The 27525-nt window shown below is 40.5% G+C and overlaps 1 protein-coding gene across 17 annotated transcripts in view; it reads left to right on the top strand.

Moving 5' to 3' along the window:
* Positions 1 to 27525, top strand: part of LOC124255237 (GATOR complex protein WDR59-like) — an 81295-nt gene that overhangs the window by 53110 nt on the left and 660 nt on the right. Inside the window, exons 12-27 of one of the 17 annotated variants that reach the window (XM_046689081.1) lie at positions 6637 to 6870; positions 7616 to 7777; positions 8804 to 8899; positions 9112 to 9274; positions 9467 to 9533; positions 9713 to 9848; positions 10695 to 10855; positions 11185 to 11266; positions 11559 to 11671; positions 11878 to 12025; positions 13084 to 13141; positions 15308 to 15325; positions 15679 to 15702; positions 25574 to 25700; positions 26420 to 26562; positions 27393 to 27500. In XM_046689081.1, coding sequence (XP_046545037.1) covers positions 6637 to 6870; positions 7616 to 7777; positions 8804 to 8899; positions 9112 to 9274; positions 9467 to 9533; positions 9713 to 9848; positions 10695 to 10855; positions 11185 to 11266; positions 11559 to 11671; positions 11878 to 12025; positions 13084 to 13141; positions 15308 to 15325; positions 15679 to 15702; positions 25574 to 25700; positions 26420 to 26562; positions 27393 to 27500 — 1840 coding nt within the window. Of the gene's footprint in view, positions 1 to 6636; positions 6871 to 7615; positions 7778 to 8803; positions 8900 to 9111; positions 9275 to 9466; positions 9534 to 9712; positions 9849 to 10694; positions 10856 to 11184; positions 11267 to 11558; positions 11672 to 11877; positions 12026 to 13083; positions 13142 to 13815; positions 13829 to 15307; positions 15326 to 15678; positions 15703 to 16669; positions 16728 to 18096; positions 19119 to 21145; positions 21269 to 25573; positions 25701 to 26419; positions 26563 to 27392; positions 27501 to 27525 lie in introns of those variants that run through there. The other 16 variants (XM_046689080.1, XM_046689087.1, XM_046689079.1 and 13 more) reach the window with 16 other exon arrangements.

The following is a 27525-nucleotide window of genomic DNA, read 5'->3' as shown; positions in this document are numbered from 1 at the left end:
ATCCCAGTACCTCTGACCTCACACAGTACCTCTGACCTCACACATAGGGGATCCCAGTACCTCTCACACACATATAGGGATCCCAGTCCTCTGACCTCACACATATAGGGGATCCCAGTACCTCTGACCTCACACATATAGGGGATCCCAGTACCTCTGACCTCACACATCCCAGTACCTCTGAGGGGATCCCAGTACCTCTGACCTCACACACATATAGGGGATCCCAGTACCTCTGACCTCAAACACATATAGGGACAGGTAGATCCAGTACCCTCTGACCTCTGACCCACATATAGGGGATCCCAGGGATACCTCTGACATGCATCATTGGACATGGATAGAATGTGTTGATGGGAAATATGGCTGACCGCTATAGCGCTGTTGTACCTACTTCAGTGGCAGACTGTTATAGGAGGAATGCTTTGAACAGAGCCTGTAATAGTGAGCAGAACATGGGTGGCCCCAGCCCAGTTGGAGATTTATGGTCAGTCAAATGACTGCAGCTTAATTACATTGCAGAGGTAGATGAGTGATGTCAGATTCTCATTACCATGGCAACACTATAAACAATACCAACTGTTTGAAATTTGGAAGCGAAATGAAATTTATTATTTTTATCAGTATGTTTGGTTTTACTTCCAGACCACTGTGTATGGTAATATACCTGCATGTGTTCATCAGTATTCCTATTGACCAACCAGTATCAGTGCTTTTGCTGATATAACCACTATCCAGGATTCTCATATTCTGACACACAGTACCTAAAATAAATATATCCAATACATCATATGCAAGTTTATCATGTTTGGCAAATCTAGTTTACTGCATGTTGTTGTTTTTTAAATAACAAAATTTCTGGGTTCCTGTGTATTGTATTTTTATGATGATTTAAAGATTGTTCAAGGCTGAGACTAGTTAATTATCTAGAATACTGATTGACCAACCGCTAGTATGCCACAATGTCAAACTGTAAGAACATTGATACCATGACTGTAATGTGTGTCAGTTGGTGCGTAAAGAGCCCTCGACATCGGTAGTGTTACAGTAATGGCTAACAGTTCATAATCCAGACCAAGAGGTAAGTTGGATGAAATATTAAGTATACTCTTGTGTTCATCTGACTGAACCTGAAGGTCAAGGTTAGCAACTGTTCTACATGCTGGTAAGAAATAATAAACTTTCATGAACGCCTATGTACATAATGGTGAATACCTGGGCATGTAAACTTTCATTGTGAGACAACGGAACACCTGTGACACACTACAGCTTGTATGTAGTGAACATTACCAGCTGATGAAGCAGACATCAGACAAAAGGTGGAATGATCAATGTGTTCATGTCATGCAGTAGCAAGTTTGCATATAACTGTATCCACGTATGGCAGCATAATTACATGTCATGGTGAACTTGCAGTATATACTGGTACACATGCCAAAAACATGGCAAATTATGTAGGTGAGCACTTACACAAATAATTATCATGTAACCTGTTTCCTGTTTTTCTGCTTGTTTTTGACATTTCCCCGCATATTTGTCATGTTAGTCATAATGTTGATGACCATTGCAATTGTACTGACCTACAAACACTGACAAGTAGATACACTGGCTTATTTCAGTGTTGATGAGTGCATTCAAGTTTAAAACAATGAGACGTTGTATGCCCGCTTATTGTGGATCTCAAACTTCTGCAGTGAAATTTATTGTATCGTTAAATGTAACTCCACGTCATTGTCACAAGAGGTTTCTTAAAGGCACAATGTCCCACATTTTCGACAATATTTTGGCCTATATTATATATATATTGGAGCTTATGCACTATTTAATATTGTAATCTAAATACGTAAAAAAAATTGGAATAAATTATATAGTAGCTTCCCTGAGTTCTGATAGTATTATTGAGATAAATGCATTATTTATTTTTAGAGAAGTGTGGTGTGATATAGTGCCTTTAAGTCAGTTGTTGATCCTACTTTGGGAGGAACCAATTTATTATATGCAGTGACATCTCTATTTTTCTGCGCCCGTGAAGGTCCGGGTTAGAATATTGATCTTCAGTAACCCATGCTTGTCGTAAGAGGCGACTAACAGGGTCGGGTGGTCAAGCTTTGGACACATTGGTTCCCACTAAGCGCAGATCGATGCTCATGCTGTTGATCTGGATTGTCTGGTTGACTACATTGGACCACTGCCATATAGTTGGAATATTGCTGAGTGCAGCATAAAACTCACTCACTGTATGTCCTCATGCTGTTGATCATAATTACAACTACCTTCAGATTGTCCAATACCAATCCCACAACTGTCGCCACCACAACCATCACCACCACATCACTATAAGCTCCAGACCACCATCACCACCATTATTCACCACGACCTTCACCAGACACACATGCCACCAATATATCACCGCCCCACCACCATCACTGCCATCATTGCAACCATGTCAACCAGCTCTACCTGGAACACCACCAGCATCAAAACTCCACCACTCCCACACTGCAACAACAACCACTGTATCTTTCTGTCCTTTCACCACATTCACTCAATCCTTTGTCCCACAACCACCACCACTACCACCGCAACCATCTACACCACCTCCACCACTCCCACCACTACCATAATTACACCACCACCACCACCTTCAGCACTACTGCCACCACCACCACCACTACCACCACCACTCCCCACCACTACCACCACTACCACCACCACCACCACACCACTACCACCACCACTACTACTACCACCACCACTACCACCACTACTACTACTACCACCACTACCACCACTACTACTACTACCACCACTACTACCCACCACCACTACTACTACCACCACCACCACCACTACTACTACCACCACCACTACTACTACCACCACCACCACCACCACTACTACCACCACTACCACCACTACTACCACTACTACTACTACTACAACTACTACTATCACCAACACCACCACCACCTCCTCCACTACCACCACCAACACCTCCTCCACTACCACTCCCACCACCATAAATACCACCACTACCATCATCCCTACCGTTCACCCAACCACTCCCCAACCACTCCCACCACCATAACTATCTCCACTACCACCACCACCAGTACCACCACCATCATCACCATCATGACCAATCTACCACCACCACTACTACCACCACCAGTACCACCACCATCATCACCATCATGACCAATCTACCACCACTACTACCACCACCATCTTCTTCCCCACCATCACAACCACTACCACTCCCACCACCACTACTACCACCACTACCACCATCACCATCATCCCCACCTCTCCCACAACCGCTCCCCAACCACTCCCACCACCACCACATTACCACTGCCAGGTTACCAGTTAGAGTTATTTCATAGGGCAAATCTGTCAGTAATTTGGAATCCAATTAGTAGCTATAGTGTAGACACCCAAGCGTGATGGTTTGTTGTGTACACCTGTGGTGGTTATTACCGCCATGTATTTATTGCTTTTGCTATTCATGGTACAATAAGGAGATGAATAATACATCATATTCCACAGTTGTTTATTCATGTAAAGCATGTTTGATATTGGCATCTCATTTGCCTTGCAACATGTTTTATGTGCTGTTTTCTAAAGGACTTTGAAGTAATAAGAATAGTATATGTCTTTTATATTGGACTCTAGAAGTTATCCTTTCTCTTATAACATCAAGTTGGTTAAGTTTATATTTTGGTTGATTCAACCCCATTGCGATTTGGGCTTATAACAGGTTCCATAGAAACTGGTGCTTGGTGTTCAGGGCAGGTGAAAAATGAGGTGACCAGGCTTGTTGACTGGGTTTATGGCATATCATACTTACCCTACAACTTGTGGGATGTTGTCCATAATACCAGGCACTAGTTATCCCCCGCAACGCGTTTTGCGGGGGGTGTAAAAATGGACTCCGTCCGTGCGTGTGTCCGTCCATCCATCCATGCACATTTGTCTTTTCCGGAGCAGAACTATAAAACAGTTCACTATTTCTTCACCAAACATGGCACATACATGGATCTGGTGGTGTACTGGTGCCTTTTGGTAGTTTTGAATTCTGAATAAATATTTTTGGCGTTTCCATGGCAACAAGTTCGACTTTGACTGAAATTAGTGGTAGTGCTCTTTTCCGGAGCAGAACTCTAAAACCATTCAATATTTCTTCACCAAACTTGGCACATATATAGATCTGGTGGTGTACTGGTGCCTTTTGGTAGTTTTGGAATTCTGAATAAAATATTTTTGGCATTTCCATGGCAACAAGTTTGACTTAGCCTGAAATTGTGGTAGTGCTCTTTTCCGGAGCTGAACTCTAAAACTGTTCACTATTTCTTCACCAAACTTGGCACATAGATAGATCTGGTGGTGTACTTGTGCCTTTTGGTAGTTTTGGAATTCTGAATAAATATTTTTGGCTTTTCCATGGCAACAAGTTCGACTTAGACTGAAATTGGTGGTTGTGCTCTTTTCTGGAGCAAAACTCTAAAACCGTTCAATGTTTTTTCACCAAACTTGGCACATAGATTGGTCTGGTGGTGTTCTGGTGGTGTACTGGTGCCTTTTGGTAGTTTTGGATTTCTGAAGAAAATATTTTTGGCATTTCCATGGCAACAAGTTTGACTTAGACTGAAATTGGTGGTAGTGCTCCTTTCTGCAGCAGAACTGTAAAAACCTTTCAATACTCTCCTTCCACTTTTCTGTATACACACCTAAATATTTGACATAATCGTAACTCGTAGACATAATCATGAAGAGTATTTTGTCATTGCGGGGGATATTGATGACTTTGTCTTCTTGTTTGTCAGATGTAGATTACATGCTGGTCACTGTCATGCTGGAGTATTGCTGAGTACATATTTACACAACAAACTTGTCTGAAATTGCTCGGTGAATTATTTTTATCCCACCAGCATGTAATGCGGTGGGATATAGTCGCCGCCTCGTCCGTCCGTCCGTAATCATTTTGTTTCTGGAGCATAACTCAAAGACCGTTCGATATTTTTCATCAAAAATTGGTAGTTATGTCAAACATAAACTAAGGTGGTGCCTTTTGCTATTTACAGATTATTGTCATTTTTATTTTTCTCGGTTTCCATGGAAACGTTTTGGACTTAGTCTTAAAGAGGGGTGGGCTTTGTTTCTGGAGCATAACTCAAAAAACGTTCAATATTTTTCAACAAGACTTGGTAGATATAACACACAGTACCTTAAGTGGTGCCTTTTGCTGTTTGCAGCGTTTTGGACTTAGTCTTAAAGAGGGGTGGGCTTTGTTTCTGGAGCATAACTCAAAAAACGTTCAATATTTTTCAACAAGACTTGGTAGATATAACACACAGTACCTTAAGTGGTGCCTTTTGCTGTTTGCAGATTTTTGGCATTTTTATTTTTTCCCGGTTTCCATGGAAACGATTCGGACTTAGTCCCAAAAGTGAGGGGTTGGCTTCGTTTCCGGAGCATAACTCAAGAACCGTTCAATATTTTTCAACAAAACTTGGTAGATATATCAAACAAAATCTTAAGTGGTGCCTTTTGCTATTTGCAGATTTTTGGCATTTTTATTTTTCCCGGTTTCCATGGAAACGATTCGGAGTCACAAAAGTGAGCGGTGGGCTTCGTTTCCGGAGCATAACTCAAGAACCTTTCAATATTTTTTAACAAGACTTGGTAGATATATCAAACAGAACCTTAAGTGGTGTTTGCTGATTTTTGTGATTTATTATTTTCTCGGTTTCCATGGAAACGATTCGGACTTAATCTCAAAAGGGAGGTGTAGGTTTTGTTTCCGGAGCACAACTCAAAAACTTCTTAATATCTTTCAGTAAAACTTGGCAGATATATGAGGCAGATCTTGAAGTGGTGCCTTTTGCTATTTCCAGATTTTTGTCATTTATTTTTTTCATGATTTCCATGGAAACGATTTGCACTTAGTCTAAAATCAAGCTGGACTTGAAGTAACTGTCAGATGATTTCTTCTTTCAAAGATGTGGGGGCCGGGGGATATGTCATCTTCTGATGACTCTTGTTTGAAAAGAAAGAACACAAAACAGTTTTACAATTTTAGGAAGTGTAAAGAATTTGTTCCCTCTTGTGAGATGCACCTCTAATGATTGCACTGTGGATGATTACGTTTCTAATGAGGTGATATCTAGGGAGGAACAGCACTCTACAAGGAGCCTAGGCCAGAAATGTGATCACAAAAGTAGTGACCTTGTCCATGTTGAATAATGGGAGTTACAGCTGCTGTGGTCCCAGGAGTTCTGCCAGTCTCATGTGTTGTGGTGATCTGTCCATTCACTTTCATTAGGCCACAGAAGTACTCTGCCTTGTCTGTCACTAACCATAGATTAAGAAGATTGTATATGCTGTATGGCAATCTGAGCTATGCCAATATATTTACTATTTGCATTTCAACCAATCTATGTTAATTGTTTAGGAAATTACTGAACCAGACGAATTCCTTCAAGTTTTGTTTCAAACAGCCCATGGTTAAAAAAATTATCTATAAACCAGTAAATTTAGAAAGTTTCTCTACATGGAGTTTCTCAACATGAAATTCCATTCTGTATGTGGATCTCCAGGAAGACCTGATCTCATGATGATCTCTCCTGTTTGCAGCTGTGCGGCCATGACACCAACAACCTCCCTGACCTGGTTGGAGATCTGTGCAAGTCATCTCCAGCACCTCTTGAGCCTGCCAATGATTCTCTATCCACGATAGACGAGAACCCAACAGTGTCTGAGCCAATCATTATCCAATCCGTTCAAGGCATCATGTCCAACCAGCCACAGACTTTGCAACAAGAGTTTTCTTTGGTCAACAAGAATATTCCTCATGTTACCATTGAAGAGGTAAGCCTTTTAACATGGGCTTATTGGTATTCAGGGAGTGCTGACAGGGGTTAACGTCCCCTTATGGGTAAATGTGTCTAGTGTCACCCAACAGTGATATGGCTGCCATATTGCTACAAGGCGTGTATGTAATCTTTCCATCTCTATATAAGGGGCACTTTACAGGAAGCTGGCGGTGGGGTAGCCTAGTGGTTAAAGCGTTGTCTCGTCACGCCGAAGACCCGGGTTCGATTCCCCACATGGGCACAATGTGTTAAGCCCATTTCTGGTGTCCCCCGCCGTGATATTGCTGGAATATTGCTAAAAGCGGCGTAAAACTAAAAACTAAACTCAGTCAGTCAGTTACAGGAAGCTGTCATCATGGTTCACCTTGATCAGGGGTGGTGGTGTAGCCTAATGGTTAAAACTTTTGGGTTCTATTCACCGCAATGGTACAATGTGTGAAGCCCATTTCTGGTTTCCCCCACCGTGATATTGCTGGAATATTGCTAAACTCACTCACTCACTCACTCACTCACTCGTATAAGAAGTGACTAATGGGATCAGGTGGTCAGGCTTGCTGACTTGTATGACGATGTGTGTCATCCTATCCCAATTGCGTACATTAATGCTTATAATGTCAATCACTGGATTGCCTGGTCCAGGCTTCAGTATTTACAGACTGTTGTCATAGGTGGAAAATTGCTGAGTGTGGCATTAAACAACATACAAAAAGAATATATGTCACTTTATATTTCATCTACAGATGGACGCAATTAATCGTGTATGTAAAGTGACAGCACAGATCGGCAAGAGGAGAGTAAGCCTCAACCTGAATTTCCCCCCTGACTACCCAAACAATGCTTCACCATCATTCCAGTTCCTCCACAGCACCCTTGATGCCACCATGCAGAAACAGCTCATCAAGGTAAGAATATCACCCTCAAGGTGAATACTCACCAGTAGTATACACAATAGCGGAACGGGACCAGGTCCTTCCAAAGGATTAATTTTCCATTAATTTTCCAAAGTGTCGCATACATTTTGGTGGCTTCGGATGCTCTTTGTAGGTTGTGCGTAGTATCCAGTGGAGTAGTCCGCCGATTTTTTTGCGCGTGGCCGTTCTCTCCCCTTGTACACTGGACGCTTCCCTTGTGCTGCACGATGTCTTTGCGTGATAGATAGCCAAACACGCAGAGGTCGTCGACAAAGGCTGGAAGACCGGAGAGTGGTTGCAGGTGGGTTTCCCCGAGATTTCCGGCGAGATAGTCTACCACCAAGATATCGGACACGGTCGTTGTCGTCCGTGTTTTCCAGTAGGAGGTGGTGTGCGATCGATTTGCTGCACCGAATGCCCATTTCTTGGAATGTTGCTGCAATTTGTTTTGCCACAGTTGTTTTTGTCGGAGTGTATCCTGTATACTGTAGCAACTCCATATGTCTAATTGGAAGTTCGAGCAACCTTGGTGTCGGGTCGAAAAAAAATAGTTGCTGAAAAAATGGGTAGCCCTAGAGAAAATGAGATTCTTATAAAGACTTTGGAAGGGCCTGGTCCCATTCCACTATTGTGTATACTACTTCACCAATCTTCAGTATGTTAAAAATCATGGCTATTGTTTTGTTCTTTGCTTTAAACCATGGCCAGTGTAGGCTTCAGTGTTACACGGGCCGGTGGGGTAGCCTAGTGGTTAAAGCATTTGCTCGTCACGCCGAAGACCCGGGTTCGATTCCGCACATGGGTACAATGGGTGAAGCCCATTTCTGGTGTTCCCTGCCGTGATATTGCTGAAATATTGCTAAAAGCAGCGTAAAACTAAACTCACTCACTCAGTGTTACACCTTCAGTGTTACACCTTGGTCCGCGTTTATTGTGGGTTACATCCACACATGATGTACTGCGCCGAACCTGAAGTGAATGAAAGTGCTTCATGCTAACCGAGTCATCGCGTTGCAGGTGCTGACAGATACATCCCAGAAGCATGTAAAGCGGAACATGAACTGCCTCGAGCCATGCCTCCGCCAGCTGATAACAGAGCTGGACACTCTCACTGTAAGTCTTGGACTCACCAAGGAAACATGCTTCAGACTCATGTAGGCCAATGGAGATACAATATTGTGACAGTAATCTCAGGGTCATCCATATTCATGCTGCTCCTTTAGAATCTCAGACATGTGATATGCAGCAGCTTTTGTCGGTTTTTCTCGGTACTGGGAGGGAGAATGTATCAGAATATGTTGGTTCTAGTATTTTTTCTTCTACAGAAAACTGAGAGGAAGACACCTGACCTTGACATTCCCTTCCCCCTGACACAGCAGCAGAACATGATGCAGACTACGCCCATTTATCCAATGTACAGCTTCGGCAGTTTCCAAGACTCCAGCGTTCCATTCCCAAGGACAAGTGGAGCTCGATTCTGCTCTGTGGGTAGGTTGCCATGGATTGCATGGACTCATATCCAGCTTAGTTCTGCTCTGTTTGCAGCTTCCCACTGATTGCATGTGCCCAAGATCAGCAGAGCATAGTTTTGCTCTGTTTGTAGGTTCCCATTGATTACGTGTGCCCAAGACAAATCCCACTTTGTTGGAAAATCTTTTAATGTAATTTTGTGTGTTGCAGGTGTGTTGGTGATATTTGGCCGTTCCGCTGTGATGAAGAAACATGATGGAACAGAGCCCACACCCAAGTAAGATTTCTGGATTCTAGTACAAGTCATGGTGCTGTGCACAAAACTTTTAAGAGTTTAAATGTGATTAATTCAAATTTGAATTGTCTTCCCTGTATAGCATCCAAATTTCAGTGTCCCATAGTTCTATAACACCCTACAGCAAGCAGGACTCAAGGTCAACCTCTATCTATTTACAGAGCTCTGTCCGAACTAGCTGCCTTTGCGAGACCATCACAGAATGCAACACCGTTTGCCCCCTTCTTTCCGCGCAGTCCTCCAACACCAAGCAACGAGGGCCTGTCAATCAGTGACTTCTATACGTACAAGGAAAGGGTAAGTGGTTTGGAATACTAGTCAGCTTGTACATGATGCCAAGGTCCATACCAGACCATCTAGCTACAGCACTGTGTATGTACAGAAGACTGCTCAAATAGAAATGGCATCTCATTGCCACAGGATCATTTTTCTTTACGACAATTTTCTTGGTAGCCCGGGACCTCACTAGCCATGCAGACACACTGTAACATCAGGTCCCCATGTTTGTCATAGTGAGTGAGAGCAGATCGTCTTTGAAAACTTAGATTTGTTACAGGGGATGGGAAGTCATAAAGAAGGATGGATTCAGGCTTGAAAATATCTTCATTGGAGGCAAATTGTGATTAAGAATTAAAGTGACACATGTACATGTCTTGCGATTGGCAAGATTAACATATTAGACCTTGGATACAAAATATTATTCTGACCTGTATGTCCATGAATGTGAGCGTATATGTGTAGAGTACTTGTACCGGCAATGTTTTTGACAACTGATGCAGCTGGCTTGAACTCTTCATGTTCTTTAAGAGTGCAAGTCATACATGTTTAGGTGGGACGGATGAGGATACGTCTGTTGAAGCTGCATGATGCTGGAACTTGCCTGCAGTGGGTAATCCCTGGCATTATTCCCAGGAACCTGTGTGTGCTGTATATAGAGAGTCTGGTGTTCAGCATGCCCTGGAGTTGAATGTATGACAATCTCCCACATGGAGTGTTGCTTATGTCCACAAGTATTCATGGCCCAGACTGATTTGTTTTTTCTCCACCATGATATGATTGGAACAACATTCTCCTGCTGAATTTCTTTTAATCCGTAATTTGACTTCCAACTCTACTAGCATGTTTGATGACAATCTGTTTCAGCGGCACCGGACACGCAGCAGGTCCCGTGTGCGTGAAGTGTCCGAGTCACGGTACAGGGACACAGAGAAGGCAGCCAAGAAACTAAATAAGGTGGCCCCTGTCAAAGTGTACGATGTGTCAGCACTGCTGACGGTAAACAAGCAACTAGCAGAGAATTATAAGTGAGTTGTCAAGTAAATTTTTAAGTATAGTTTTTGTAGCAATAGTTCTGCAATATGACCTTTGAATAGGTAATCAATGGCATTTCCAACTGACAATGGATGAAAAAGCAGTCAGTATATAGCCAATATTGACAGTGAGTACTTTATTAACAGGGATTAAAGTAATCTTATGTCAAATTTAGTCTTATGTCAAATTCAAAGGATTGTTAAAGATTGTTGACAGATTGTATTTGCTTAATTATACTTGTCAAGATTTAAGTGATTTGTAAAAAATCCCATATCCTGAGTATGGTTATATTTTGACGATTATTGTCCCGTATGTGTTGTAGACTAGACCTGTCCGACATCCCCGGGATGTGCAGTCACAATGCTGCTGCTGCTGCCACTGTTGGACGGAAGGATCTTGTACAGGTCGGTACCTCCACTCAGACAATGGTCTACAGAAAGGGAGTAACAGATCTTCAGCACCATGCCAGATAACCAGAGATCTGCGTGGTCTCAGTCTTTTCTCAGGCTATCTAATTGGATGTGCGGAGTTATGCCCCTTAGTGGTAACACGTGTGATCTCTTTCATTTGTGGCTTTCCTTCCACGTCAAGCTTACATGCCTTAACAAATAAAAACTGTCCTTAAAAGCAATAACCTAGTTAAGTGAATGTGTTGGGTACTGACACTCTGTAGCAGTGCTCCTGTTGTCCTTGCAGATCTGGAACTATGTGTCAGTGATGTTGCCAGCCAGTCTCAACCCAAGTCCTACTCCCACCAGCAGCAGACCCTTTGCAATGTGTGCCTTTGGACGGCCGCTGCTCAAAACTATGTGGGTATTCAGCCGACCCACTCTTCAATATGATTTGGCCTATTCAGGCCTGTTGACCTAGTGAGAGAGTGTGTGTGTGTGTGTGTGCATCGTGAATGTGCATACGTGCAAGAGAGAGAGAGAGAATTAAGTATATGGTAAATCTTTATGAAGTAAGCTCCCTCACTCACTCACTCCTGAGACTGACCAAGATTCCCTGATTCCAGGCTGGACCACTACAGCAGTAACTATGATGTGCAGACACTGGCCATGTTGTGCTGCGTGTTCTGGAACAAGGAAGACGTCCACCGCGCCGCCGCTGCTGCTGCTGCCAGATCTGCCTCCAAGACCTCCCTGGAGTACACACCTGCAAATGTAAGCTCCATCCCACATCCTCTACCGTCCGTGTCTTAGAGTCCTAAAACACTGTACATACAGATTTATGTAGACCTGCTCAGAGACTGCTGATATTTTACCCCAAGTCTGCAGTAAATGCAGTACAAATTCCAATATTGATACTTAATATTTCCCAATTCTTGTTGTTATTGTTATAACTAATCTTATGGATTTGGAGACTGAAAGATATGATACTATGATGCTGAGTAATATGCTTTGATACTACATGTTTCATTATTATTTTTAATGCAGTATTAAATTAAATAGTAATGTACCTCTCAATATCAAAAGTATCCATTTTTCACCTAAGGGCTCTTAGTTTGGAATCCTAGATAAATCTGTTATGACACTACTTTTGAAAACTAAACTATTTGAAGTTTTATACTTAAGATTTTCATCCAAAGAGATTTCTACTTAATGGAGTCAGAATGATTTTTGCCAAAAAGCTATTTAATATGATTGATGTTATAATGATGTCATTTTGTTACTGATAAGTTTCGCGATGCATTCTAGTATAACTGAATCTTGTCATCATACAGCTGCTGTTGACTGCTGCTTTTTGTTTGTTTTGTACTTACCCTAGGAGTGCTTCTGTATTCCTTTGTCTTAGACAGGAATGAGGATCCCATTTGTTAACAGTTTATCATTGTTGCTATTGAATCAATATTAGAAGATAGTATTTGGATTTTTTATTTAAAAATTTGTAGTTGCACATTTTACATTTGTATTACCTTGCAAACTATTTATTGTCCAGTGAGAGTCAATGACTCCATTTTCAATTTGGTTAACAGATTTATTGATGGAAAAACAGATATGAAGTAAAAGAAATTTCGACAAAATGAGGAATGAAATGTTTTCATTTCCATGTTTATTTGGGAAGAAGAAGCTAAATGTGGTATTACCTAGAAACAATGGAAATAATGTTTCATTACTTTTGTTGAGTTTTTGAAAGTAAAATGTTGACTAATGATGATATTTTACCAAGTTTTCCCGTGCTGTGATGTGGACTGAATGCTAGTCGTTTGTTGTTTATCTAGACTGATGCTAACATTACATATCTTGGAAGTAGCACAGATAGTGGGTGGAGCTTATTGCGTAAGTCCTGACTGTGTTTACTCGTTAGTGTTTATCCGGCATCGACCAATCAGAGAGACATCGAGAACCAGATACAGATTTGTCACTACTATTGCCATTTGGATGAAGATGAGGTTATTTTTGGTACTTTGAAACATAGAAAAGACAACATTACTTCCCAGGGGAGAATGTCATGTCTATCTGCCAACAATCGGAAGATATAGGTAGTTCCCCAGGGTTCTTCCAGAACAGTTCAGTTTGAATGATCGAGGGTTTGGAAATCTGTTTCGGCATTCCTACATGGTTAGGTTCAGTGTCTACACCTGTCTCTCTGATTGGGTCTGCTTTGATGACCAGCTCACAACACCTGCTTTTTTGTTGTTTCTGCTGCAACAGGCCGTCTGTTGTTGATTGTAGGATGTAATCTGGAATTGGGGTAACTGAATTTGGATTCCAAATTTGTAAGTCACCTGAATTGTAAACTGAAAATATGTCAGTAATATCATGAACAAGTGGAAACATCAAGTGTGTGAAACTTGGAAACAGTATTTTAACACTTGTTCTTGGAGTCAAATATTGTGGAAACCAGGAAGACACTGATTCAGGACTACTCTCTGACAACAGAGAAGCAAGTTGTGAGTTGGTCCATGATCTGCTCATGTTTTTGTTAATATTTGAAGACATCTTTCTTGCAGGACTGTGGTCAAGGTTTGTAGTTAAGTAGGCAGTTTGCAGTGTAACAGCTTGCAATAACGAGAGAGTTGAACAGTTCATTGATAGGCTGATAGTTTGTGTAGGTTGGAGTATTTCACCCTGTAGAACCAGAGGACTCGTACACATGATGAATACATCAGATACATCAGTGTCTATATACTCCGTGACACAGGGCATGATATGGGCATGAGTTGTTTTCCTGTTTAGTTACAAATCATTTTGGGCAGCCTAAATTGCAGCAAACTTATATAAGGATCGTATATAGTAAATTAGGTTTGAGGTGCACAATGACCATTATCTCTTGACACACGGAGGATAATGTCCATGTATCTTAGCAATGGGTTCACCTAGTGGTTAAAGTGTTCACTCATCACACTGAAGATCAAGGTTTGATTCCCCAAAATATTGCTAGATAGCAGCATAAACCAAAGCTCACTGATTGTATCCCATGTACACCATGTGATTCAGAATACGTCCCCATAACCTGATGCTGGCCCTGAAAACTGACTAAATTGATGATCAGTTTTTGTGTGTGAGTGTTTTTGCATTGTACCAAACACTGGGAATCATGGCCCTTAGTCACTGGTCCTCTTGGTCCAGATGTATTACACGCTGGCTGCCATGATAGAGCTGGAATATGGCTGTCTGTGACTCTCACTGTGCTGCACCATCATTACCACAGGTGGGTTCCTAAAGATTGACCTCACTCTGACACACTGCACATTGACAGATTCTAAACCTGAAAGCCAGAATCAATGAACTATTCAACCTTTTGCTATGTGCTGTGAACATGAATTACCATGGGGTAGCAATCGATGAAAGTCAGGCTTGTTTTGTAGGTGGGCTCTATTCCACAAAGTTTATTCCAGCTACCACTGTTGACTTGACGGCAGACTACGAGACAGTCGTAGCACTAACCACTTTGTGGTGAAGGGCCCATTGTTTTTGTTTTGAACATTACTCTGTGTATTTTTACCACTTCTTTAGCTTGTAGACTTACATATTATCTTACATTATTGATTTAGATTCCTGAACCGTGGTGGTGGTGATTACGTACCTTCTTAAACTAAACAAGAATATGTAGCTAGGCACAGCACGAGATACTGCTGTCTCTATGTCGTAATGTTCTGTGTAGCAGTAGTGTCCACGAAGCCTTGTGTAGAACACCGGGCATAACACCTCATTCAAGATGGTACCACATGGAAACTTTATAAATTGTTTAATATACACAGATTTATAAAAGTAACAGTTCACTTCAACAATTTCCAGTTAAATTGTTTTATTTGATTTATGGATAGAAAACAAAATGTGTGATAAAAATGTTTTTGAAGAAGGATGAAAAATACAATATTAGAATATCAGTGATTGTGACAAGGAGTATTTTATATGGTTCCTATATTCATGTCTGCCATGCTGAATGTTTATTGTGTATTAACTTGTGTATACCTGTGCCTGTTTTCTGTGCCAATATAGGCTATAAACGTAGGCTTGGTAAGTGGACACTTACGCCATGTGTATACAGCTGACTAACTCTCTAGCTGCACGTAACCACTGACCATGTATACAGAATCGCTTTTGAGTACACTTGAAAAGGCTCACACAGCTCATATATTAAAAAAAAATGTGTAGCAAAGTTAGCTTTCAGACCCAAATCAATATTCAGCAAACAACTCCTTCTATTCTATTTTATCATTGTATAAAAACAATCGACAGAAACAAAGAATAATGGAAAATATTCACATTATACCAATCATTGTGACATGTTTTAATTTTAGTCACCAAGCATTATCGTCTGATGTATCGTTATTTGATACTGTCAGTTATTCTTAAATATGGTTTTACAGATAACACAAGTCTAACAAATGATGGTGAATTCTCAATTAGGCTTTGTTTTACCTAGCGACTCAAGCTTCGTACCTTGCTTGTGCTGTATTCATTATTTAGCCTTAAGTGTGTCCCCACAATGTATGTGTGTTCTCTCCCCTTCCCGGTCAGCACCACTGTATATTGTACTATATAGGCTGTTTAAGTGTTCCCTGGTTGTGTAGGTGTCTATCTGTGCTACTTCGCTTTGTCTAAACATGCTGATGGAGTCTTGTTTCAGCCATAACACGAGGGGAGAGAGATTTGAAACACCTTGCTGCTTTATCAGCAGTGGCTTAACCTTGCGCTGGAACCGGCACCTTCTGCTGACATTGTGCACTACCATGGGGATTAGACTTACAGGGGATCAAACCTGTTCCTGTCTGATATTTATAAACCCTTTCAGAACTGATGTGTGCAAAAATATATAGCTTAGGGGATCATGTTAGATGTGTTAGACTTTTAAATTGTCTCACCAATGACAGCAATGAGCCTGTGGTAGACTGATTAGCCATCAACAGCTTTTTTGTATCAACATGATTAAGATTCAGGTTACCACTATGTTGTAAAAATGTGAAACTTTACTTAAAATACCAAATTTGGAAAGGATATTTTCTGTGGAATTAGGATATTGATTTGTCTGTTTTAATTTTCAATAGCTTTTGTTTTGCTTCAGCAAATGATAATTAGAACAGGAAGTTGATGCCTTGTTTGAGTATAACTGAGTCACCAACAGCAGGAGGGGAGATGTGGATGGAATCTTGTGTGATATTTTGGTTTATCAGGTTAAAAGCCCATCAAAACTTCAAATGAATATAGACAAATGTAAAAATAATGTTTGAAACGAACAGGAAGGTTTTGAGTGAAACTGTCATAGGGTCCAAAGAATGGGGGAAATGTGTGCAATGTCTGTAGAAAGACAACAGGCTTAACAGCCTCCTTGTCTTACTCCTGTACCCTTCTCTTTCACAGTACAACCCCTATCATACCGTCTCCTCAGTCACAAACCTTCTCAAGGGATTCAAAGCTAGTAAGTCATGATCCAGCAAGGGCTTGCCGCCATTTGTATTTGTGTTCTGTCAACCTAGGCCCTTGTTTCCTAGCTCCATGCCGGTATCATTCATTTCATGGTTTATTGCAGCACAGTATGCATGAGTTTATGCTTGGTAACTTGGTAGTCACAGTGTATTGTTCACCGATGTAATGTGTACCGATGTAATGTGTCTATCTATTGTGGATGCAGTCATAATGCCAGAAGGACTTTTTTGTAACAATGGAATTAATTTGTCAAACTGAGGCATTTATTTTTTTATTTAAATTCAAAATTGTGGAGAAAATGAACCGAAAAGAATTCTGATGAAGATGATTCTAAGTTGCTTGAAGTTGGATGAGTAGCATGATTCAATAATAATGCCTTTGTTTTGTTATAAGCCCTTGTACTTCTAGTGTCATAATGAAGAAAATCAAGTAAATCAAGACAGGGATAAAGTCAGTAATGACCAGTTAAACTGATGCTCTCTAAACCTGTTTGATACTGAGGATTCTATCATTGTATTCATTCCATGCTGATTATGACACATATACCATTATGAAAATGAGAAGGCATGGTCTCTCAATCTCTGCTTGTTCTATCTATAACAACAGCTTCTCTGTATACTAACTACGCTAAAGTGCACTGGAAGGTACCTTCAAGGAAGGGAATATTTTTATAGCGTTTGTTGAGTGAGGGTTTAAATGATCAGAAATGACATGAGAAACTCTAGACACTTCAATCATTCTCTTTTTTAATGAAATGTTATCTCCCGAACTGGCGAACCAACTGTTTGCTCCTCCAATGTCACCTGGTGAGGTTGATTCAATTAAGTGGTACCGGTATCAATTATAACTTCTCCATCACAGTTTGTCCATTGAAAAAAGAAATATATGTGTGTGATGTGTATGCACAACTAACAAACCAGTATATGTTCTGTTAGTCTTTCAACCCACGTTGCAGCTGATATCTTATTCAAGAGGCTAGCATGTTAGCAGGCCCTGGTGGCAATTGGTTTCTCTGAGAACTTGATTGACAAGTAAACATTACACCCACCTAGCAGCTTCAAGTTGCATTTCTCTGAGTGGCATTTTAACAGTTGGTACGTACAATATTGAACAAACTTTATTGATAACAACTTCTTTCATTTGTCAGTGCGACGTTTCAATATTCAAAGTTTCAGTGGAGAGCAAATTATGAATATACTGAGTATATATAATACATATAGTTGATAGAAAGTTCCTGTATTTTAAGAAATTGTCATGATGTCCTTGAGAATGCCATTCTGTAATGCACATCTCAAGTGTGGAGTTCAGGTTGTATTTCATCTGATAGGACATGTAATAAAATCAGGACTACACTTTTACAGAATCTGTGTCAGGGAAACAACATTGATAGGAAGACTTGACGCTAAATGTCAACTTCATAACCTTAGAAGGACCATACCACCCTGTGTGATACATACTGGATAGGCTGGGATTGAATACATTTGGCTTTTGGTTTAGCATATGAAGAAGTGTCTTGATATCTTTCAATCTCTCTAATGTAGATTGCTATTAGTTTTAAGCAAAAAATTTCTGTTCTTTTTTCCTTTTTTTTTGTTGTTGTTGGTAGATTGTCATTTTAATGGGCTTTATAGATAAAGTGTTTTGACACAAAAATTGTTTTATTAGATTTTACAACATTAGTTAAAATTTAGACTTCATCAAGTTTGTACCTGATGAACAAAGATTAGATTTGTTGTGTTACTACAAAACAGGCATGTGATGTGATGAGAAAGAACACTGAATGTATCTTTGGAATGAGACATTCTTCATCACTAATACGTGTGGTTTGTTTTCACCAGGGCTTCTGCTTTGTATTCCTCCTCTAGGGCTGTATGGTGTGTTCCCAGGTCACAACTGTTTATCATCATGGGGACATCAAGATTATGCATGAGTCAGACTTCTGTCAGGTTCAAGTTCTCATTTATGGAGTTGGATGGAGAAATATAGTTCATATAAATGAAAAATTGATGAATCATGAATCATAATTGATTTTCAAAATTAGGTTTGAGAGGTATGTTTTGTTGCTGCATAATGTTGTATTGAAGCTCAATAACAGAACTTATACAGTAACTGTTACAGTAATAAGATTATGTTTAAAGATGACTGAACCTCCTGCTGACTGAACGTCAGCGTGTTGTTTGAAAAATGGAAAACCAAACATATTCACAGACTACTAATATTTTTAAAAAAGCAAGTGGTTAAATGTGTATGCGCAACACAGATTTCCTGAATGGCTGCAATGCGGGAAAGCATTTCTGGTGTTTTCCTGCTGTACAATGAGTGGTATATTGCTAACAACAGCATAAGCTTTCTTACACTGAAGTAAAGTTTTAGGCATCAATATACAGATGATGGAGGGCCACAAACTGTCTGGCACCTGACATGTAGTAAAGTGATACAACATGTAGTAAAGTGATACAACATGTAACAACATTTAGTAAAGTGATACAACATGTAACAACATTTAGTAAAGTAGCAGAGAGGTGCTCCATAGAGAAGATCTATGAGAAGATGAATTTTGCTTTTTGATGTAGAAGGTTTCATATCAGCATATTTTTCACTTCAATAATGTCTGCAAGCAAACATCAGTGATGGTGTGAAGATATATGTGTTTGTAGCACTGCGAACACATTTTGACATTTCTTTTCCTTGGGGGAAATTTATAAGTATGACATCCATTGATGCATTATACCTTAAAGTATATACAATGTAATTTAGGTTATACACACAGAATTATCTGCCATTGAGTAAAGTTGTAGGGTGTGCTGAGAGTTACCTCCCTTTGCCCTCTCCTTGCCAGATAACTTGCACCTTTGCTTTTCTGAGTTGGGTTAGCAATAACTGGCTTTTTCATTATCACCTTTCTGTTTCATGGATTCAAAGAAATTGCGAAAAAATGGATTGCTGAATTCTTGTGTCTTGACTGATCTGTAACAAACTTTGTTTGAGTCTGTTTTGTATGTTCTGTCAGCCTGACACATGGTACCTATGTCACAATTAAATTTATCAGTTGTAGAGAAAAACAGTTTTACCCATATTGTAATGGTAAATATAACACATTAGGCTGATGTCTTCACAAGTTGCCATCATCACTGCCCTTCAGCGTGAAAAGTTTACATTTCAAATTTTCAGGGCGAAGGAGGAGCCTAGTGGTTAAAGCGTTCACTCGTCACGCCGAAGACCCGGGTTTGATTCCTCACATGGGTACAATGTGTGAAGCCCATTCTAGTGTCACCCGCTGTGATATTGCTGGAATATTGCTAAAATCAGCATAAACCCATACTCACTCACTCACGCACGCACAGCATTTAAACATTTCAGATCTGTATTTTTATCATATTTGCTGTATGTGGTTATATAATTACAGTGTTTAAGTTTGTCAGTGTCATCAAATGTATAATTTTTGCAGATATAAAAAGAGAATTTATGTGGGATTTCATTTTTTAAACCAACCATATATTTATACTTCTCTAGCATGTAAAGATGATTAAACAAATATATTCTTTTCACAAATATTTATCAACATATTTTGGGAAAGTAGCTCAAGTTTTAACTTTTTGTGGGTGCGAAGCGTGATTCATGTTTACATAAGACCCAAAAATGTTAAATCATTTTATTCTATAGTATAGTATTTTCTGGGTAGAAATTTCGTAACAACTTCTATGACAATTGATTATCTAATATTGATGTAAGTTAATGATATTCAGGTTGCATTTTTATAACATACAACAGAAATCAACATTCATAGCATGTGTTCCCCAATATTTTACTCCAGATGACTGCATCTTAGTTAGAGACTCAGAACCCAGATGAGCTGCTGTATATTTTCGTGATGAAGGACCAGATGATGGCTAGCATGTAGTAGCTGTAGGCTGAATGTAGTGTTGATGCAGCAAGTGTTCTGTCCCCTCTCTGTCCCCTGCACTCCTGTATCCCTTCGGTCTGGTTCTCCATTACCCACTGTTTGGCTTGGTGTGCTTTGTGGACTTTCTTTCTTTGGTGGTTTTTGTACCTTTGACTTTTAGGTTTCATTTTGTGGTTTAGTTAACAGGTTGTTTTGTCATGTTCATTAGTAGATACAGCTTCTTCATTTCTTGGTTCTTCTTTATGTATTTTTTTTTTTTAAATTTCTGATTTTAGACCATCAAGAGATATCACATTATATACTGACAATATGTGTTTGTTTAAAATTATATTTTATTCCAAACACATCCTAGCTAAATGTTTATGAAAGTTACTACAGGGAATTGGTTGAAATTTTATTAATGTTAAATGTTGTGAACCAAGAAATGGGGAACTACTGATGTTATCTGATGACTTGTCAATATCCCTCCGAGGGCTGACTAATCAGTGTCTCCTCCCCGTGTCCAGAGAGCCACGCCCAGTCCCAGGCCCCCATGGGCCACCCAGGCCCCCAGCACCCCACTGCACATGGGGGCGGTCCTCTCTCGGAGGTAGCCTCACATCCAAACCTCTCCGCACTTTTCAAACAAGGTATGTCAGATGTGCATACAAGTTGGTCGTTCAGTTGTATTTCTCACTTCAGTTTTCAGCTTTTATCAGTCTCTTTTAAGAACAATTAACACAAATACAACACAGCAGAAGAAGTACAGTGAACTATGTTTATAACAAACACATTTAGAATAAATTGACAGATACCACAAACTGTTGTTTGGTTCCAACCACTTCATGTATACTTTAGTTGAAATGCGTGTAACAAACTTCAGTTAGAACAAACTAATATTTTTGTTCCATTTGAGTTTGTTATAATCATAGTAGCCTGTACCATATTCAGGGTAAGTTGTGCTGGGCGTTAGGGTTCCACACAGTTCTGCAAGTTCACAGAGCAGGGTCCACCTTATGCATACACTTCATGAGAAGAGGCATTAGGCCTAGCCTGTTAGCTAATCTTCTTGTAATTCTTATTTTAAAATACTAGTTAAAATAGTAGAATTAATTTGGTTTCTACAGATTTTTTTAACATATAGACCTGGGTCTAGATTTTCGAAGCTCTCTTAGCACTAAGATAGTGGTAAGTTAATGTTAAGGTATGGTACCAAAGCCCTGAGCTTTGAGGGTTCAACAATTATACTAGTCTATTACACAAATACGCTGGTTCACTACACATGTGCTGGCTCTCGAAACAAATTCAGTTTATGTTAATCACATGGGGATTTCAGGTTAGAGTAGGTTCTAAGAAACCTCTGCTGGCAGTGAAGGGTGACCATCTGGGTCAAGCAAAACCCTTTCAGTAGTTTGGTTGATTGTGGGTCATTGCTCCCCAGATGTTTGGGTCATTGCTCCCCAGATGTTTGGGTCATTGCTCACGATGTTGATCACTTGCCTGTCTGGTTCAACCAGAGGTATATTCAGGCCGCTGGATCACTTGTCTGTCTGTTCAGCCGGAGGTATATTCAGGCCGCTGGATCACTTGACTGTCTGGTTCAGCCGGAGGTATATTCAGGCCGCTGGATCACTTGCCTGTCTGGTTCAGCTGGAGGTATATTCAGGCCGCTGGATCACTTGACTGTCTGGTTCAGCTGGAGGTATATTCAGGCCGCTGGATCACTTGCCTGTCTGGTTCAGCTGGAGATATATTCAGGCCGCTGGATCACTTGACTGTCTGGTTCAGCCGGAGGTATATTCAGGCCGCTGGATCACTTGCCTGTCTGGTTCAGCTGGAGGTATATTCAGGCCGCTGGATCACTTGCCTGTCTGGTTCAGCTGGAGGTATATTCAGGCCGCTGGATCACTTGACTGTCTGGTTCAGCCGGAGGTATATTCAGGCCGCTGGATCACTTGCCTGTCTGGTTCAGCCGGAGGTATATTCAGGCCGCTGGATCACTTGACTGTCTGGTTCAGCCGGAGGTATATTCAGGCCGCTGGATCACTTGACTGTCTGGTTCAGCCGGAGGTATATTCAGGCAGCTGGATCACTTGCTGTCTGTCTGGTTCAGCTGGTTCAGCCGGAGGTATTCAGGCCGCTATATTCAGGCCGCTGGATCACTTGCCTGTCTGGTTCAGCTGGAGGTATATTCAGGCTGCTGGATAACTTGACTGTCTGGTTCAGCCGGAGGTATATTCAGGCCGCTGGATCACTTGACTGTCTGGTTCAGCTGGAGGTATATTCAGGCTGGTGGTATATTCAGGCTGCTGGATAACTTGACTGTCTGGTTCAGCCGGAGGTATATTCAGGCCGCTGGATCACTTGCCTGTCTGGTTCAGCTGGAGGTATATTCAGGCTGCTGGATAACTTGACTGTCTGGTTCAGCCGGAGGTATATTCAGGCCGCTGGATCACTTGCCTGTCTGGTTCAGCTGGAGGTATATTCAGGCCGTTGGAATATTGCTGAGTGTGGTGTTAAACAATAGACCAACAATATGCTGAAAACTGAGGTTATGACATAGGTTGTTGCAAAGTCTCTCTTTATATGTTGTATGACATCAGCAGGTTGAATGAATGCAGTGCAATTGCTGTAAATATTTTGGGTAAAATGGATGAATTTTCGTAGATGTGATACAGTTTTCAAGAATTTTCTTTGGACCAGAGATTTTTGCTATGGAACGGAAAAATGGACCTGTACTCTCAGCTTTGTGATGTAGATTTCAAAGTCAGGTCTCAAAGGGACAGATAAATTAAATCTTTGAACAAGGATGGGGTCTTATAAGTGAGTCAGGTGCTAATTACCTTGAATATGGTATCTACAATAGACAGTTGGAGACCATCAGCAAGTATAAACGTAGTCTACAATCACCAGATTGTTTTAAATAAATTGTTTGAAGTTGCAACAACCAGATGGATTGGAAAACAAATATTTGTTCATGTGTTTGTTCATGATGTTTTTGTTTTTTCTTTGTTTGTAGGATCCTTGTGTTTGTTTATTTGAGCCTAGAGTTTGTATGTAGACCCAGTGAAACTTGTTTGATGTCAAATTTAAAAAACCCCACTACCATTGTTCCGAGTGTACACATGTGTACCAAGACATGTTTGTCTTCAACTTTCCTTTGTTTCAAATCAGATATCAGATATCATTTCAGTTATAACAACAGGAGGGATATGATTTTACACAAATCAGTTAGAATAATGATAAAGCCTTGGTAATGGACATTATATTTGAGATGAATAAGAATGTTCTGTACCATATCTAGCTGCATGGACTTGTCTTGTGATCCTACATCTGGTGAACTATTATCCTGTACTGAAAGTGGAACAAGACTATCTGCATTGTTGATGTATAGTTCATCAAGCCTATCAAACACCCTATACTTGACATGTGTGCTGTATTGCTGTGTTCGTACACTAATATGAAATATAGCTTGCTCAAAGTGCTTGAAATATCCATGGTTAAACTAAACAAATCATACCTATTAACCTTAATTATTCATGCATTTTACATGATTCAGGAACATAATTATTTCTGTTATTCTGACAGTTATTGTATCTCATTCAACTTGATATTGTTATTGTGTTACAAACTGAAGACATTCAACAGTTAAGTGTAGTTGTAAAGCTAATAGTATATCAAGCACATTTACTACCTAGATGCATGGGGGAGATGCAGACTGGATCAGTCTCCAGCGTACATAGTGAACTTCCATTAAGAAATGAATTCCTCATCATTATGCATTAGGGATATGTGATCAAAAGATGCTGAAGCAATGTCTTCCATAAAGACGCCAGGGACCTGATCCAGTCTGAGGTTATGGTAGTTCTTCTGCACAGGGCGTGGTGCATGTAATGGTTTCGCTGCACCAAGTATTGTTATTATATTGTTGGGATACAATACTATCAATAACAAGTAGATGTAATGATTTCCTCTATAGACAAGACCCAGTTTATGTTCAGTTATCTGTTTTTCAATTATTGAAGATTGTTTTAGTGTATTTAAAGAAAACAGTTCCTCCATGAAATGTTACATATCTTTATACGTGTGTCAGAGGTTCATGTATCATTTTCCTTAAAACTAATTTAGATTCAGTTTTTCAAGAGATGATACTGACAGATTTCAGTGTAGTGACCACTGGTTTAAATATCTGTGGCAGTCCAAGGGTTTTAGTGTTAAAAATCTTCTACTTTGTATGATAATACAAATATTGATATTTGCCATAACAAGTGCCTCAGGCACTTAGAAAAATGTACACGATCAAGTTACTTTGTTTTCAGAGATTGAGCAATAGTGAACAAGCGTTTCAATCATATACTTCTTCTGCTTAGCTGCCTTATTGTGTAAAAGTCAAATATAGTTTGTAGAGACTCTCATGTAAATTTTCAGTCATTGTATTGAGGGCGTATGAGTATTACATTGGTCAGGAGGGGGCTTTATACTGGAGAGGATGCAAAGTATGGCAAATCAGCCTACCAGGTCGTGATTCCACTAATTGTACAACACAATGTTGTATTCACAAATGACAGTAATTACACTGTCTGATCCTGGACAGGAACTGCAGACCATGAAGCCTCTCTCTAAACATATTTAATGGAACTGCATGTCCGAGATAGGTTCTTGGTATGAAGCCTTTTTGGTGTGCTCTACTATATTTTATGGAATATAAGTACGAGCAGTGAGAGCCAACTCAAATTTCCTTATGAGTAAAAAAGACAGAAACTGCATGTTTAGGCCAATGAGTACTCATTGCACTGAGTTCAAGATAGTTTTAACTGTATGTACTTGTTAGCTAGAGCATTAGTAGTACTTGTATTTGAAATTAATTGGTTTTATTGGAAATGATACATGACTGGCCCTATTTGTGTAGTGTTAAGTCCTGACCATGTATAATGGTGAGTATGTATACTATGTAGCTGTACTGAAGAACAAGCGGTCCAACAGCTGGTCTGACAGCTGCGACGACTACCGCATCCTGGATGAGCCAGACCCTGCTGAGAAGGCAGCACAGTGGGAGCAGGAACAACATGAGAACAACTGCAAGTGAGTCCCGCTGACCGATAGCCACACTGTGCACTGGAAGCTGCTGTCAACAGACTGTCACTGACATGCAACTCAAAACAAACAAAACTAGCTTTATTGCATCAACAGAGATGCTGAAACAAGCATTTCGGGTTAAATGCAATGTTTCTATACTGATGCTGCACACGGCTTCAGCTTCCCTACCAAAAAAAGGGGGTAGTGGGGTAGTCTAGTGGTTAAAGCATTCGCTCATCATGCCGAAAACCTGGGTTAGATTCCCCACATGGGTGCAATGTGTGAAGCCCATTTCTGGCATCTCACACACAAACACACACACACACACGCACATGCACGCACGCGGACGGAGTGCAGCATTGAACCGCAAACAAACATGAATTAAAGATTTGTCTACAAGGGGCACTGAATGGATCATATATAACACTAGTGCAATAAGACTACATTTGGGAGCAAGTAATAAAGACAAATGAAGCTAGCCCTCTTTGACAGGTGTTTTAGGGGGATATGACTCTAAACCAGGTATCAGTGGCTCAGTCTGCTACAAACTGGAATGGAATAAACTGGCAGAAAAATGTAAATACAGTAAGCATTTGTGTTTTGTTCAGGTCTAGTGAAATAGGGTCAGTTTGGGGGGAAGAGTGAAGGGTTTAAGAAATTGTTTCTAGGGTGTTGCAGGATGTCAGTCCTAATGTACAGTACAGTGTGTGTCTGTTGGTTGACAGAATGCTGGACCCCACCATGTGGTCCCAGTACGACCTGTACAAGAAGGCGTACTCCAACCTGCTATACAGCTGGGGCCTACACAACCAGGCTGCCCACATACTCAAGTTCATCTCCACATCACCACCACCTCACAAGGGAGTCGGTAGGTAACAGGTACTTCTTCATGACAACAGTGATGGAGGCTCAGTTTGGGCAGGATTTATCTAAAGAGAATTTGTCATCTCTTGATGACTCTTGTTTAATTCATTGTCACTGTAAATACAAAGCCAGATCCTGGTGTAGACTGTTCAGAGTGTTCTTGAATATTCTGCGGTTAATGCACTCCATGGCATCAAGACCCACATTTACAACAATGTTCATGTCAAAACAGCTGTGTGTGGTGTTGCATTGTTATGTTGGAATTGAAAGCCTGGACCATGAAAGGCACCAGGGCCTTTTTACAAAGCTATGGTAATCCTACGACTGTCGTATCTCCTATACTGTAACATAGATTTACGACAGTCGTAGCACTACGGTAGCTTTGTGAAACGGGGCCCAGTTCTGGGACAAGGACCTGGTCATGATATCCCAGTGCATTGAGGTTTTTATGAATTATGAGAAGACGAGAGCCCACATTGCCTCAGAAAGCTCCACAAACCATTTTGCTACTGCCATGAAATTGTTCAGTGTCTGTGCACACACTGGGTGTGAGTTTGCCACTGGAACGCCATGCTCACACTCTTCCGTTGGTATATGCCAGCGACACCCTAACTCTGTTATTTAAACTCTCCTGCACTTTTGTCATTGAAACTATCAAACAAGAAAATAGCACATTTTTTTCCCTTGTGTCTTTATAACACTTTCCTGTTGACAGAAACTATTTGAGGCATAAAATGACTCTTCAAGGATTCTATTGCCCTTATGAACACTGTTCTTTGCTGAGTGTGTTGTTGATCTTGCCGTGGTGCTAATATATGTTGTATATGCATTCAGAGTTTTCTGTCCGATGCACGGTCTGCCACCGAGAAGCCCGAGGCCCACAGTGTACATCCTGCAAACATCTAGTGTTAGAGTGTGCTATTTGTCACACAGGTGTGCGAGGTGAGTCTGTCGGACAAAACAAGCA

Source organism: Haliotis rubra, unplaced genomic scaffold, assembly GCF_003918875.1.
Source record: "Haliotis rubra isolate DU_JTF1 unplaced genomic scaffold, ASM391887v1 Scf599, whole genome shotgun sequence".
NCBI classification, from domain to species: domain Eukaryota; kingdom Metazoa; phylum Mollusca; class Gastropoda; order Lepetellida; family Haliotidae; genus Haliotis; species Haliotis rubra.
The sequence above is the reverse complement of the archived record's forward strand: the minus strand, read 5'-3'. Positions and strand labels throughout refer to the sequence as shown.